Below are 16,174 nucleotides of genomic sequence, written 5' to 3'. Positions count from 1 at the left end.
TTGCTGCCGGTCTGTGGCCCAGGGACTGGGGACCCCTGTTCTAATGTATTGCAATCTTCCTTTAGACTTAACCCTAGTGGTTATTTTTTAACACCTTGGATCTGCTGTCTTGACTGGGACATTTGCTCACTTGCTAGCCAAGACATAGTGAATTCAGATACTACCAAACAGAATTGGCCTTAGAATTCATCGTAGATCCAAACTTGACAGAACGAAGAACAAAAGTACATAAATGCTCACCTACGGTTGCAGAGAGATTTGAGTAGGCAGAATCATTGGAATACACAAAGGTAGCGTTACGGGAAGGAAGCACAGTGAGCTTGTGGGTTCGGGACGCTGGGTGAAACAACAAAAAGAAAAAGCACAGCAAGTGAGTGAGACAAAAGACAAATGGGACCAACATATCTCTCAACCTGCAGCAGGCACCAGGAGGGGCTCTTTCATCCAAGAGCACCCTGGACTTTCTCTTCGGACCTCACGTCCCCCAGCCCCCACCACCCTTGTTTACTTTGGTCAGCAGCTCGGCCACTCCAATGGCCCCACTCAGTTCCCACACCAGGGCGTGATGGCTGCTGAATTTGGCCGCAAGCGATAGTTCTAATTTTCTGGCTCCAACACATAGGTGGATACTTAGTTGAGAGATATGAAATTGAACTTGGCCACTCATAACACAGGCTCAACAAAAGGATGAATGGTTATGATGTCACAAGAACTGATGAGACAGACACTCTGCATGAAAATGACTGCGTGAGATGATGACAAATGGACAAAACGACGGAGAGTTCGGCAACAAACGACAAAGCCGCACATCCTCAAAAGGCTTGCCAAAGCTATTCACCTGTTCCCCGCAGCAAAATGTGCTGATGGGGTCTGTTCTTTTCTTTTCTCCCTTAAGAAGCCTGTAATCAATTGAAATATGCCAGCATAGCATTACAACCTAGAGAATGCATCCAGTAGGGAAGTGCAGAGAAACCTTCCACATTGCAATGTTCCAGGACAAACACGGATATATTAGTGCTTTACTGGAAGTCAATATATTCAGGGAGCAAAATTCAGCCACAGTGTGTAACTGTATCTGTGTGATTATATCACCTTAGGAGAAGAATTTTTCATAGGTAAAGGTTTCAAAGCACCAAGAGTTACTGATTTAAGCCACCACAATGAGTTCAGGTGTAGGGGTGAAGAGAGAAAGACACGGACAGTTATTCAAGCTTTTGTTTGAAAAAACTCCTAGCATTTTAGTTGCTGGGTCCTGGAACAGTGAGCTGTTTCAAGAAGGCATTTCCACTTGGTGAAATGACCCCCTTTCCATGGCTTTAAAATAAAGGCCTTGAAAAAAGAAAACTAGATGCCAACAAGGGAACGTGGTTTGTTTGAACCCGAGCCAGTGGTGAAACAAACTTGCACAAGGTCTTTCTCAGCCCTGCCAGGCCGACCCTTTGGAAAAGACATCTGGCTGTAGGGTGGTTTCCAAATGTGGCCATATTGCTGCCCTACAGGCAGGCGGATGAGAGCGATGCTGGGCAGGGAGCGCGTGGCACCCACACAGGTGCCCTTCACGGAGTGCGTGCTCCTCAGCTGCGCCCCACTCTGAGAACACCAGCAACAGAGGCAGCACTGATGGTTCTCAGTTTGCAAATTTTAAGGAAACATTTCAGAAGCTTCAGCGGTGATGTCCAGCAACACATTAAATCACAGGAGTAAGGAAAATGCCAGTGTGTCAATGTGGAAATCACAGTCACCAGCAATACATGGTTTTAAAAATAAAATGCCTCCCACAGAACAGGGACGACCGAAGCACGTGCTAGGATTGCTGTACGGTAAACCCTCGCCGCCCATGTCAGCCATCTGACATGATCAAGAGCAATTAGTAAATAAAAATAAAAATGGAAAACTGTCATACAAAGCTTACGGTTTTTAAAAAGTCCTTATTAGAAAGGGGAAAAAAATACCCAGAAAGATGTGAGGTTTCTCCTACCAGCAAATGTCTGAATGAACTCAAACAGACTATTTGGAATTGGGCCTCATTGGAAACGTCTTAGGCGATGCTTAATCTTTTCAAATGGAGCTGATGTGTGGGGAAGCTGATTGGTAGACGGGGATGCATTTGCTGAATGAAACGGGGGCCCTTCAAACATGTGAGTTGGTCTTAGTTGGCATGACCTTTGACATCTGCTTCAAATAGGCCCCTGCTGTGGCCAGTGTGCAGATGACGCTAGTCCATTCAACGTAGAAAACAGACGCCTGACTTGCACATACAGGCATCCTCAGGCCAGCTTCTGTTTCAAGATTGTTGGGGAAAATGCACATTTTAATCATATTTTGAATCAGAAATTCTCCCATTCAATGTGTAATAGCTCTCTCTATAAAAATTCTAGTAAAATACTTCGTGGCCTGGCACAGTGGCTCACGCCTGTAATTCCAGCACTTTGGGAGGCCAAGGCCAGAGGATTGCTGAGCCAGGAGCTTGAGACCAGCCTGGCAACATAGCAAGACCCCATCTCTACCAAAAAAAAAGCTTTGAAATAACTATTACGGGAAGTTACACAAGTATTTGTTCATCTCTATCACCGTGGCTTCAAAGCAGATTCTGTCCACATCTGCTCCCCTGATGGCCCTGGGATTCCCCGGCCCACAGTCACTCTCAGCACCCACGTCCCCCAATGGCCCTGGGATTTCGAGGCCAGCCACTCTCAGCACCCGCGCCTCCTGATGGCCCTGGGATTCCTGCGCCCACAGCCCCTCTCAGCACCCGCGTCTCTACCTCCAGTTGTATCCTGAAGTTCATGGATCCCATCCACATTCTCCAGTGGCCAGTAATGGGAAGCAGACGCCAACACCTGAAATCCTTGGGGAAAAAAGAATAAAAGTTTTAAATCATCATTAGGGAGGAAAGAACTAGAGGGCAAGAACCGCTTAGCACACACATTATGGGGGAAGAGTAAAAGGATCCCATGTCTGTGGGAGATACTGAAAGCATATTTAATAAAATTCAACACACACTCTTGGTTAGAAAAAGAAACTCTTAAATTAGAAGTTGGTAAATAATTCCTTAACTGGACAAAACAGGGTAAATAGGAATAGATGCCTCTTGTTGCACGAAAACAGAAGCCACTGCGTTTACTGGTGACACACTGGAAGCTTGCCCATTCATGTCAGGAAAAGATAAGAATGTTCCATATCCCGCTGTTATTTACCATTGTTTTAGAGTTAATATCAATGCAATCACACTATAGAAACAAATAAGGGTAAAATCATTTTAAAAGAGGAGAAAACTAACATGAATGGTATGCCAGACACTGAGGTCCTTAACAAGCACTTCGTCACTTCATGCTAACAATAATCTATAAGAAAATTGAATTCTTAGCCTATTTGTAAAGATAGGAAATGAACGTCTTGCACAAAATCACACTGCCAGCTCATTGTAGACGCAATACTCACTTTCTCAATTTAATCCTGGTCATTCTATTTTCCCTCTATGCTTCCTCCACACTAAGCATTACTCAGTTCGAAATTTCCTTCGTGATCCTTATACTTTGAGTAAACATAACTTTATGCAGGTTTGTTATTTTCTATTCTGCTCTTCTCATTGAATGGTATATGAATTATTTCTTCGTTTCTATCTAACCCTCATCATTGAGTTTGGGTAACAGTCTCTTGAGTGGCTGCCCCATAACATGTTTAGCCATTCTTCTGCTAATGAACAATCAATAGCTTCCATCCTTATTCGTACAGGTGGCGCTGACATGAGTGGCTTTATGCATACAATTTTAGTCTTCTCGGAGATTAGTCCTCTGGGATGCATTCCCAGAAGTGGAAATAATGGTTCAGATGACTAAACAATAATCAACTGCCCCAAGCGACTGCTAGATCATAGGAAAGAACAGACTAATAGTCTCTATGTTAGTCCTTGTTTTTTAAAAAAAAAAAAAAACTTTTTAAAGAGGAGATAATAAGATCATTATTTTCAAATGATGTATGCCTGATAACCAAAGTGGAAAACGATTACAAATAAGAAAAGAATTTCGTAAGTGAAACACTATTACAAACAATAAAAGAATTTAGCAAGGAGGCTTGTACAAATTTAATATACAAATGTCAATTGCTTTTCTGTATTCCAACAATAATGCTACAAAAAAAGAAGAGTTCTCCTAAGTGCAGCCAACAAAAAGAAAATATTTATGAACACAAGAATAAGAATTGTACAAGATTTTCATGAGGAAAATAAAAAATAATTCTGAGGGATGTGAAAGCACCCTCGAATGCATGAAGGATTCAACCTATTCTTGGAAAAGCTGACTCAATGTCGTAAACTATACTTTAATCTGTGAGTATTAGGAAATTTATTGTAAAAATGCTGAGAGAATTTTGTGGGGGAGATATCTGATTATGGAGTTTATATAAAAAATAAGCAAGAAAATCTGGAGAAGAAACAGAAGAGGATAAAGAGAGGAGATTCACACTCAATGATAAGGCACAGCATGAAACTACAATAAAGATGGCTGATTGTTACACGTGGATAGACAGTTCAGCGGGAGAAAAATCCACAAAGATGCCTAAGTACATATGGAAATTCAGTTTGTGATAAAGAGGGTCTTTTATTTTTTATTTACTTATTTTTTGAGATAGAGCTTCGCTGTTGTTGCCCAGGCTGGAGTGCAATGGCATGATCTCGGCTCACTGCAACCTCCGCCTCCTGGGTTCAAGCGATTCTCCTGCCTCAGCCTCCCAAGTAGCTGGGATTACAGGCACCCACCACCATGCCCGGCAATTTTTGTATTTTTAGTACAGACGGGGTTCCACCATGTTGGCCAGGCTGGTCTCGAACTCCTGACCTCAGGTGATCCACCTGCCTCAGCCTCCCAAAATGCTGGGATTACAGGCATGAGCCAACGCGTCTGGCCCCAAAGCTGGTCTTTTAAATTAGAGGAGAAATATTATTCAACAAAGACATTGGAACCAGTTCACCACATGGAAAAAATTAAGATCCCAACCTCACTCTTTATACCAGAACAATTTCCAGATAGATCAAAATTTACATGTAATAAAATAAAACACAAAACTTCTGCAGAAAACAGGCTATACATTTGACAACATACCTTTTTAAAATTTCTGTGCAGGAAAAAAAAATCAAGCAAAATCAAACCGAGGAGTGTTGTTTATATAATACATATTACAGAAGGGTACTGATTTCTTTTTAGAGGTATTAAATGTATTATATTAGTAAAACTCCTACTATTAAAAAGAACCAACTGAATATTGAGGCAAAGGAGATAATCAAATAGTTCAATGAAAAAGAAATAAAAATTATGTATAAATATATCAAGTGATGCCCAACCTTGCTCATAAGTTTAAAAAGTATATTAAACAACAATGAGCCTATCAGAGGTCACCCATCAGACTGGCAAGCAAAAAGTTAGCTATACTAAGCTGGCAACTTCCACCACATTTCTGATAGGAGTTCAAATCAGTACACCCCTCCTGAAGAGTAACTTGGCAGTATCTATCCCAATTTTAAGTGTACATTCCCTTTGATCTAGTAATTCCACCCCTAGGAATTTATTCTAGAGATACACTCATACATATGATCAAAGACCTCTGTGCAAGGCTTGTTTGTTGCAGAATTTTTTAATAGTATCAGAAACCTGAGAACAGCCTAAATGCTCATCTACAGAGCGCTGGCTAAATAAATATGGCACATCTACACTCTGGACTGGAATACAGCTGGCACGAATACTAAGGTTCATAAATGAACTGAGATGGCATATTCTTTCATTGATATTGTCTAATTTTTAAAAATTAAGGTGATAAAAATGTGTACACTATGAGCTATTTGTGTAAAATATAGTTGGTTCAGGGCAGGGATGGAGAAGAGAAGAGGAGAGAGAAGAAGAGAGAGAGATGTCTGGAGAGATACTGCAGAAACCAATACTGCTGTTTTGGGAGTGAAGAAATCGAAAAGCTGAGTGTGAGGTGTAAGAAGAAGATTTACATTGCATTATCTTTCTGTTCTATTTGAATTTTTCTTTTCTTTTTTTTTTTTTTTTTTTTTTTTTTGAGACGGAGTCTCGCTCTGTCGCCCAGGCTGGAGTGCAGTGGCGCAATCTCCGCTCACTGCAAGCTCTGCCTCCCGGGTTCACGCCATTCTCCTGCCTCAGCTTCCCAAGTAGCTGGGACTACAGGCGCCCGCCACCACACCTGGCTAATTTTTTGTATTTGTAGTAGAGATGGGGTTTCACCGTGTTAGCCAGGATGGTTTCGATCTCCTGACTTCGTGATCCACCTGCCTCGGCCTCCCAAAGTGCTGGGATTACAGGCGTGAGCCACCGCGCCGGGCCTCTATTTGAATTTTTCAATCTGTATTCCTTTAGAAATATTTTAAGGCTTGCTTTCACAATTGAAGTGCCATAGGTAGTTATGAACATACCATCATTTTCAGATAAGAACTGACGCACCCCATGTAATATCTGAATTTTTGTTCACAGGGCACCCAACATCCACACGTGTCCCGTTCCTTGGTTCCACTTTTCAATTTGCATCTGTCCCTCCAGTTTTATGTACACAAGTTCAAAATGTAAGCCAAGAACCAAGTTAACTCTGTAATATGAGCTAAAGAGAAGTATCTAAACAATAACTTAAGTGTCTTGTTACTCTCTCCATAAAATAGCCCTATCTAGATAAAGTAGCACATTAGAAAGTAAGGCCTGACTTCAGTTGATTTCCAGTGGGGATAGTTCTACTATTGTAATGCAATATGAAGAATCTGAAATGCAAAAATCAAAAAGATTCATTTTCATTCCCACTGTGCTTTTTTTTCCCCCAAAGTCTAGGATATTCATTTTGAAGAGGACAAAACCTCATTGACTTGTTATTCAAGTCATCTGGGAAAAAAAATTGTAAAAGGAAATAACATCTGTTATACAAAGAACAGATGTGTCTTCAGAATCCTCATCTTTATAAAATAAACCCTGTGGACGATAAAGCCCTTCCCATTCTTTCCATTTACAAATGGCCACAATCAGTCCTGGCAGAAAGGCTGACAGAGTAAAGTGATGGTGTCTCGTTCACCCCAAAGCCAGCCAGAGTTCATAGGTGGCCAGTGATGAGAAGAGCAGGGTTGAGGCCAGAACACTGCCTTCTCTCCACACCACTGCACTTCAGACAAGTGTAAAACACCTCAGTTGCCACAGATGTTTTGCAACTAGCAACACTGACTGGAAACAAGCAATGAAGGGGCTGCAAGCTGTGACACCCACAGGGGATGGCGAGTCCTGAGAAGTGACTGGACAGAGTCCAGGGATGGCATCCAAGGTAGTTAACAAGCTGGAAGGCACAGGCCAGACTCATCAGAGCAGATGCTGGAAACCATCAGCTGGTACCACCGCAGTCGTAGGGCAGGAGAGGTGGAGGCGACGCGGAAAACTGTGCCCTGTCTAAATTAAGTAGCGCCTTCTGATGCCGAACGAAGCATTGCGGCTCTGCAGGAAGCTTTGCCCAGGATTGTCAGGTCTTCATTTTTTAAAGCAGAGTCAGAAATTCAGATTTTTTTTTAAAGCAAAATCTATCAAAATTTTAATGTTAGCAATTTTTTAAAATAAAACATTGTGTGGTGCTAATGGGATGGGCTGAATTCAGCCCACAGGTTCCTTTTCCAACTCAAGGAGTAAAATAACTCATAGTCCTACAAGTTTCATCAGAGCAAGAAAGTCTCATTCTTTCGGGAAAAAGGCACTCTGTGGCATTTTTCCCATTGAGAAGGTGGCATGAGACCACCTAACTCTGCAACCACCTTGATTTTCACCAAACTCTTCTAAAGACTAAACGTCTTCTTAGGCAGGTCAGCCAGCCAAGCAAAACCATGGCCCATTTGAGGACTCCAAAACAACCCCAGCCTGCAAAACAAGTAGCAGGGGACAGAGCCAGAGAGAAAATGGAGGTGGGGTGGGGAGGAAGAGAAAGAACAAGAGAGAGAGAGGAAAGGGCAGAGAGAAAAAGGGGTATTTTCAGCCCACATCACCACAGTTCTTCAGAATTAATTTATCATCCATATGTAATGTTTTATTAAGTTTGGTGTGTGTGTGTGCCAGAGACAGACATAAGAGAGAGATGAAAGACAGAGTATTAATACTCAAAACAACTTAATAAAACCTTTAATTTTTCCTTTTCCATTTTTCTTCCAGATTTCCCTATTCTTCTTCCTTCCCTGTTACTTACTCCTTGTGTGCATCCAGGGAAACCTTTATCCCTTGGTTTCCCGCAGTGAAATAATCTTCAGTGTTGCACTGACTTGGTCCAGCTGGAATCTATACCACACAGAGGAATGCCGGCCCCTGCCGATGGTCGGGCTGGCTTCGTGGCTCCATCCTCCTTGGCCTCCGACACATGGAGCTCACTTTTCCTGCATAACTTTGCCTGCTGTTCCCACTGCCTGGAATGCTGATCCCCGCGTTTTGTGTAGCTGATCCTGATTCAGGTCTCAGTTCACAGGACCCCTCCCCTCATGCCACCCCTTTGTCGCCACCACCATCCACTCTTTCTTGCAGGTCCTTATTTGGTTTTCTCATGGCATTTACTATTGTTTGGGATTTTTTTGTTAGTATATTTGTGTGTTGTCTCCTATATCAGACTCTGTTCCTTGAATGTTCTATTTACATTGTATACTCCATGTCTAAGACAAGGGGCCTAGGAGGTGTGTGTGTGTGTGTGTGTGTGTGTGTGAGTGTGAGAGAGAGAAAGAGAGAGATTTTTGCATTTGAAATCTCCCAAATTTTTAATGTTAGCGATTTAAAAACTAACTATACAGGTAGAATGAATGATAAAATGCAAAAATAAATAAATAAATGAATAAACATAGAATATAATTATCTGTATAATTCTAGTATTTAGAAAATCTCTATTTGCCAAATTTCCGTTTCTTCAATCGGATATAAACATTGTTTTTTTAAAATTCTATTATAAATACTACGAAGATGAAGAATCCAGTTTCTGCCATGGCCTAGCAGTTCTGACAGTTCTTTAGAAACTCTAAGGCATGATGGAGATGTAAGGAGTGATAATTACTGTAATTATCTGCTTGGCCTCCCAGACCCCTAAATAGAGCGGGTGAAGTGAGCCGCCCCAAACTTCTGGAAACGGCTGGAGCCAGCTGTGCCATGCGCCCCGGGACCAGGAAACTGCTGGGTAATGACATGCTTTGGGTTTGTTTTAAGTTCTCTTTTCCTCATTACAAATGTCATGTATAAAATGGCATGCTTATAAACTTTTTAAGAATGGCCTGCAATTTATTGGCCAGTGCCATTTATGGATTCAGATTAATCAACCATCACATCTTCATAAGGCTGTCCCCTGGGGAGCAGAGGCAACAAATTGGGCAGCCTGGGGCCCTGGAAAAGCTTCCAGATGTGGGGAGGGGCCCGGACTCTGCCGACCCTGGATTTCCCTCTCCAAACCTACCTCCTGGCTTCCCTGTAAAGTGAGAAGTGGCTCAATAGTCCCTACGGTCCCTCAACTACGACATTCTATAATGCCTCCAGAATGACAATCTATGGTCACAGATAAGCACAGAGTATGCAAAGGCTTAAAATGATTTCAAGTTGTTTGGCAATTACTTACAAAATGAAACACCTCTCTACATGGTAGACATAAAGATCTGGCAAATATCTGGCTACCTCTGCCAGTGTAGACAGGCAAACCAGGTAATACAAGCCAAAACAGCCACCTGTGAGCCGAATGCATGCTGGCTGGCTAGCTTTATTGATGCGGCTTACCAGATGACTAGCAAATCTTCAGTGACTGTGCACAGACAAGTCAATAAATATATCGATATTTTTTGAGACAGGGTCTCACTCTGTCAACAAGGCTGGAGTGCAGTGGTGTGATCACGGTTCACTGCAGCCTTAAACTTCTGGACTCAAGTGATCCTCCCACCTCAGCCTCCCAAGTAGCTGGGACTAGAGGCATGCACCACCATGCTCAGCTGAATGTTTATTTTTTATAAAGGTGGGGTCTCACTATGTTGCCCAGGCTGGTCTTGAATTCCTGGGCTCAAGTGATCCTCCTGGCTCAGCCTCCCAAAGTGCTGGGATTCCAGGCATGAGCCACTGCGCCAGCCCAGCAAATATTTATTGCGTGTCTCCTATGCATAAGGCACAGTGCTGAGTGCCAGAATCAGAAAACAAGAAATGCTTAATAGTTGTGAGAACCTTTAACAAAATACGACAGTTTGGTGTGGTCGTGGTGGAAAGTAGGCTGGCGTTTGGAAGATCAGGCTCTCGCTCTATACTGGAGACTCCTCCTTAAGGCTCCCCCAGCACCTGAGTGAACCTATGTCCCGGTACTGACCACTCGGCTGCTGTTTTCCAAGAATCTCTGTTTGTGTCTGTCTCCCCTAATTCCCCTCACGCTGTGAGCTTCTTGGGCTTAATATTGTGTCTTCTGAGCCCTGTGACCTTGCGCAAATCGCTTGGTCTGTCTGAAAGACACGCTTCTCCACCCACGGTGCGAGGGCATGACACCACCGCAGGGCTCTTGCGAGGATGATGTGAAATCATTGAAAGGCCCAACGTGCAGACAAACTGGCCGGTTTTCATAGCTGTTTAGCACTCTTTAGAATGAAATGCTACATGTTAAGGAGCTGTTCTCTTGCGATGGAAACAGGTTGTTTCTGTTGGTGTGTTTGTGACGCCCGTGCCCATCATTAGCGCTCCTGAGGAGACACGCCAGGGCCAGGCTTCCTCTGCCAGAGCTGCCCGGGGGCAGGTGAGCCTCAAGGATGGAAGCTGGAGCATGAAGGAGGCCCCGAGATTCTGCTTCACACAGCCAGCCAGGGATGCGGCTTTTCAGCAGGAAACGAGGTGAGCAGAGTCTGAGATTTCGGAAGAGAAGACAAAAAGAAAGGACTGGGGCAGGGTGTGGTGGCTCACACCTGTAATCCCAGCACTTTGGGAGGCCGAGGCAGGCGGATCACCTGAGGTCAGGAGTTTGAGATCAGCCTGGTCAACATGGTAAAACCCCATCTCTACTAAAAATACAAAAATTAGCCAGCCTTGGTCACGGGCGCCTGTAGTCCCAGCTACTCGGGTGACTGAGGCAGGAGAATCACTAGAACCCAGGGGGCAGAGGTTGCAGTGAGCTGAGATCACGCCATTGCACTCCAGCCTGGGCGACAGAGAAAGAGTCTGTCTCAAAAAAAGAGAAAGGATTGGATAGGATGGAGGGAGAGGGGGAGGGAGGGAAGGAAATGAGGGAGAAAAATGGAAAAAAGAAAATGAGACAGGAAACAAAGTGAGAGAGAAGACAGGAGAAGGGGAGAAGGGGAGGAGGGGAACAGTGAGGAGGAAAGGAAGGAAGGCAGGCAGCAGGATGTTTTGTTCATGGAGGACACCTACATATTCAGCAAATGTGTCCACCTTCACCGTTATTCTAAAAAGGAAGGAAGGAGGAAGGAAGAGAAAAAAGGAAACGTTCAAAAACAATTTGCAGTGAGAGGAGGACGAGGAAGGGCGAGGAGAAAAAGAGGGACTGCTAGAACCTGGAAAGCTGAGGAGAGAGAAACCTTGCGGTTTCAAGAGCTCAGGAGGCATGGCCGCCTTCACCGTGCTTTCCCACACAGACTACGGGTCACCACACCCTTCCGTCCCTTTCTACTGTCATCAGCATGGCCGTCGTTTCTCTAAGACAGTGCCTTGATCAGGAAATGTTGATTTCTACCCTAAATCCGGACTTGGAAGAACAAAGCTTCTATATGGAACAAAGACTGAGTTCAAACTGCTCCTTCAAGTTTAGATACAAAAATGCAAGTGCACGTGTGCATGTGTGTGTGCATGTGTGTGTACATATGTGTACGTGTGTGGATATGTGAGCTGTGTAAATAGGTGTACATGTGTGTGGATGGGGGATGTGTGTGAATGTGTGAGGGTGTGTGTGCATGTGTGTGCACACGTGTGAGTATGTGAAGATGTGTGTGGACATGTGCATGCATATAAGTGTGTGTGGACATGTGTGTGGGGTGTACGTGTGTGAGCATGTGTGTATGTGCATGTGTGTAGAGATGTGCGAGCACGTGCAGATGTGTGTAGACACGTGGACTTGTGTGAATGTGTGCACGTGTATGCATGTGTGTAGAAATGTATGGATGTGTGTGGATGCATGTGGATGTGTGTAGTCTGTGACTGTGTGTGGTCATGTGTGTAGACACGTGGATATGTGTGGACATGTGTGAACATGTGTAAATACATGTATGTTGATGCATGTAGACATGTGTTGGCACATGTGGGTGTGGGTGTGTGCATGGATGTGCATATGTGTGCATGTGTGTCTACACATGTGAATTGTGTGGACACGTGTGGATGCATGTGGACACATGTTGATGCATGCAGGTGTGTGCATATGTGTGGATGCTTTTGCATGTGTATGTGTGTGTGTCAACATGTCTGATGTGTATGGATGTGAGTGGTGTGTGGACATGTGACATGTGTTGGCACATGTGGCCATATGTTGACACATGTAGACATCTGGTGTGTGTGTGTATGCATATGTGTCACCATGTGTGGATGTGTGTGATTTGTGTTGGTGCGTGTGGGCATATGTTGACACATATAGACATGTAGCATGGGGGGCATGTGGACACATGTGCATGTGTGAGAATGCGTGTAGGCTCTGTATCATAAGCAGAAGTCCGGGGAGAACCCGCACAGCTTTTCTCCAACACTGAGCGGCAGTGAGGGCCATGCTGGGGCCTCGGGGGCCACCTGCCTGCTGCAGGAGCCGGGTGCACAGCTCTGCCTGACCGCCCTGCAGTTCGAGGGGCTACCCCTCTCCTCCTCTCAGTCCTCTCCCCTACTGGAGCCCAGCCCAAGCCATGAGGCCTGCATTCACGAGAAGCAAGTGTCCAAGGTGGACACGTCCTCTCTTTAACGCAGCGCTGGGCATGTTTATTCGTTCCCAAGCCACAGGAGCCCTTGTTTCATTCAGCGATTTGGCTGAGGAGAGGGGAATGTGTGGAAACTCACAGTTTCCACACCTTTTTAAAAGGAGCTCCCTATGCATGTGGACGAAAGAGAAGTGGCAGCGTCCCCACCCCCGAGTTGGTGAATGGAGGTGGTGGCGAGGCGACGATGCCTGGAACATCCTGGCATGGGGCTGCCGGGCAGCCGGAAAGGAGACAGAGGCTGAGGGCACAGCCCCTGGCCCTAGACCCCAGCAGGCTTCTGGTGCTCCATCCAGGAAAGGGGCTCTCCCTGGAGGCCTGGGTATCGCCCTGGGATCTGCCCACAGTGCTGGCCTGAGTCCATTTGTGGTTGATCATTAAAGGCTGGTTCCCAGCCAGGCGCAGTGGCTCACATCCGTAATCCCAACACTTTGGGAGGCCGAGGTGGTTGGATCACCCGAGGTCAGGAGATCGAGACCAGCCTGGCCAACATGGCAAAACCTTGTGTCTACTAAAAATACAAAAATTAGCCAGGCGTGGTGGCATGGGCCTGTAATCCCAGCTGCTTGGGAGGCTGAGGCACAAGAATCACTTGAACCTGGGAGGCAGAGGTAGCAGAGAGCCGAGACTGAGATCTCACCTCTCAACTCCAGCCTGGGTGACAGAGTGAGACTTTGTCTCAAAAAATAAAAACAAAAATAATTTTTTAAAAAAGGCTGATTTCCCATCAGAGACAGGCAGGGCCATACAATAGCGCTCGGGAGGGTGCCCAGCCAAGCTCTGGTGGGGCGGGGGCAGAGGCTGTGCTCACAACAGGCTTCCCAGCAGGGGTTCAGGCACTAGCAGGGTCTCCTCCCCACCTCCTGCAACTTCCAGCAGGGAGCAACAGCCCAGTGACTGCCTGCTGCTCCCAGAGAGCCTTGTCTTCCCATCCCTGCCCCTGGCTGACCAGAACGTGTGCCCACACTCTTAACAGCAGAGGGTGTGTGCCTCCCTGTCTTCCCGAGAGAAGCCCCGTTCTGATGCTTCCTGGTTGGGTGTCACAATGGCCAAAGGAATGTGGCTCTGGGGCTGGAGCAAGGGTGGCCCTCTATCCTGAGTCCCACTCATCGGCTGCTCCAGGCTAAGCTGGTCAGCACTCTGAGGCTGGAGGTCCCGAGACCCTGCTATGGGCCAGAGCTCCAACTCCCCGCCAGTGAATCTGCCCTGAAGACATGAGATGGGTATGGTGGCTCACATCTGTAATCCCAGCACTCTGGGAGGCCAAGGTGGGCGGATCACCTGAAATCAGGAGTTCGAGACCAGCCTGGCCAACATAGTGAAACCCTGTCTCTACTAAAAATACAAAAAAAAAATAGCTGGGTGTAGTGGTGCACACCTGTGATCCCAGCTACTCAGGAGGCTGAGGCAGGAGAATTGCTTGAACCCGGGAGGCAGAGGTTGGGGCCACTGCACTCCAGCCTGGGCAACGGAGCAAGACTCCATCTCAAAAAGAAAAAAAAAAGGAAGAAAGAGAGAAAGAGAGAAAGAAAGAGGCAGAAGGCATTCAAATGAAGGAGATCATATTTCCTTAATCACAATGTTTCATATGACCCAGCTTAAGAGGCCCAGAACCACTTCTCCATCCACCGCTCAGCCGGTGAGGGGTAGCAGAGCTGCCCAGGGTCACAGTGTGTGGTGAGGCAGTGAGGTCGGGGACCAGGAGCCCAACAAGGGCCATTCGCTGATGCCTCAGAGATGAACAAGTGGGCTGTTCCTGGGATACCTGCACTAGGCAGGGGGAGGGCGGTGCTCAGAGTGAGAAGGAAACACTCTTACCTGGATGGTCCTGCGATCTGGAGTAGACGCCACGCACCTGCGCACAAAAGACCACAGTGTGAGACACACTCAGGGAAAGCCTCCGGAGAAACCAAGCCTGTCGCCATCCTGGCCACTTGGGGACATTACCTGAAAGTTGTAATAAAATAGCAGCAGCCAGGAGTACCAGCAGCACAGCCGCAGCAGCTTTTCCATGGCTCTCTCGGAGGTCAAAGCTCGGAGCCAAGTGAAATTCCTGAGGGTCTGTGAGAACGGGACCTCTTAACCTTCACTTCCTTGGAAAAGGGACATTTTCACAGGTTCCAGGGGAGAAAATTTCTGTCTCCTTAAAGTTTGTGAAACACAGCTGTCTTGGAGACCTAATGGGTGTTTCTTCCTTGTCTCAAAACTTGAGATTCTTCAGTGATCAATAAACACGTTGCGATGACCAGAGCAGCTGTGGAATGCAGGGAGGAGAAACCCAAGCCCGACTCGCAGTCCTGGGAAAGCAATCCCAGGTCACCACTGTGACCGCGACCTGCGCCTGGGGACGGGAGGCTGTTTGTCCTGCGGTATTTTCTTTTTATTTCAAGAGCCTCCGTTTGTCTCAGTCAGGTTTGGAGCTTCCCTCTTCTCTGAAGAAGGTTTTGTGCGTGGTTTTTCCCTGGAGCGCCCGCCTGCTCCTCGGGCTTGTCCTGCGGCCGCTCTGGAGCTCCTTCTGGTCTGGCTCAAGTTCACACCTCCGTCCTGCTCTCTGGGTGGAGGGGGAGTGAGTGATGTAAGTCTCTCTCCTCAAACTTTGTTCTGTTCTCCTTTTCTATTTATATCCCCACTGCTGTGTCCTTCCTGGGTCCTAACTCCAGCCTCTTAACAACAGCTGAAATATTTTCAGGATCTCAGGCTCAGAATCAAACCAAACAGACATGGTGTGGTGTGTGTGTGTGTGTGTGCGTGTGTGTGTTACTGATGCCTTCTGGTCAGCACCTTCAAAGTCAGCATAAATATTAATAAATACAAAATGCAAAACAAACCATAAACTCTGTTTAGATCTGAGTCTTGTTTGCCCCCAAAAGAGAATGAAGTTGACAGAGGGATGGAAAAGAAAAAGCAGCACACCCACTGTGCCCTCCATATTAAGCGCTGACCACATTTTTCTCTCTAATCCTTTCAGACGTCAGTGAAAGCTACGGAATTAATTACAAGGTACGCTGCGCAATTATACCATCCCACATATCCCCCCACCCCAGCACCAGGAGGATGTTCTTAATGGGATAGAAAAGAGTCAGCCCCTTCGCCAGACATGCCTCAGTTTACCCAAGACCAAAGTTTATCCGATCTACTCCAAATACACGTGGACACACAGAGACACACACCCTAGAATTGCAGTCACAGCTATATTTGCTATGTGATTTAAGTAATATTTACCACTTCATACTTTCTCCAACATTC

At 45.8% G+C, this 16,174-nt stretch overlaps 1 protein-coding gene across 2 annotated transcripts in view; it reads right to left on the bottom strand.

Annotated features, from left to right (window-relative positions):
• The window catches only part of ADGRD1 (adhesion G protein-coupled receptor D1), a 184,456-nt gene extending 168,908 nt beyond the window's left edge, over positions 1 to 15,548 (bottom strand). Inside the window, exons 1-4 of one of the 2 annotated variants that reach the window (XM_004054164.4) lie at positions 14,876 to 15,548; positions 14,747 to 14,783; positions 2,765 to 2,848; positions 241 to 336 (exon numbers count right to left, since the gene is read on the bottom strand). In XM_004054164.4, coding sequence (XP_004054212.2) covers positions 241 to 336; positions 2,765 to 2,848; positions 14,747 to 14,783; positions 14,876 to 14,941 — 283 coding nt within the window. In that variant the 5' untranslated portion in view covers positions 14,942 to 15,548. The remainder of the gene's footprint in view (positions 1 to 240; positions 337 to 2,764; positions 2,849 to 14,746; positions 14,784 to 14,875) is intronic. The other variant, XM_004054165.4, reaches the window with a different exon arrangement.
• Positions 15,549 to 16,174: the final 626 nt, after the last annotated feature.

This window comes from Gorilla gorilla, chromosome 10 (genome assembly GCF_029281585.2).
Source record: "Gorilla gorilla gorilla isolate KB3781 chromosome 10, NHGRI_mGorGor1-v2.1_pri, whole genome shotgun sequence".
NCBI classification, from domain to species: domain Eukaryota; kingdom Metazoa; phylum Chordata; class Mammalia; order Primates; family Hominidae; genus Gorilla; species Gorilla gorilla.
This window is presented reverse-complemented; position numbering and strand designations above follow the sequence as displayed.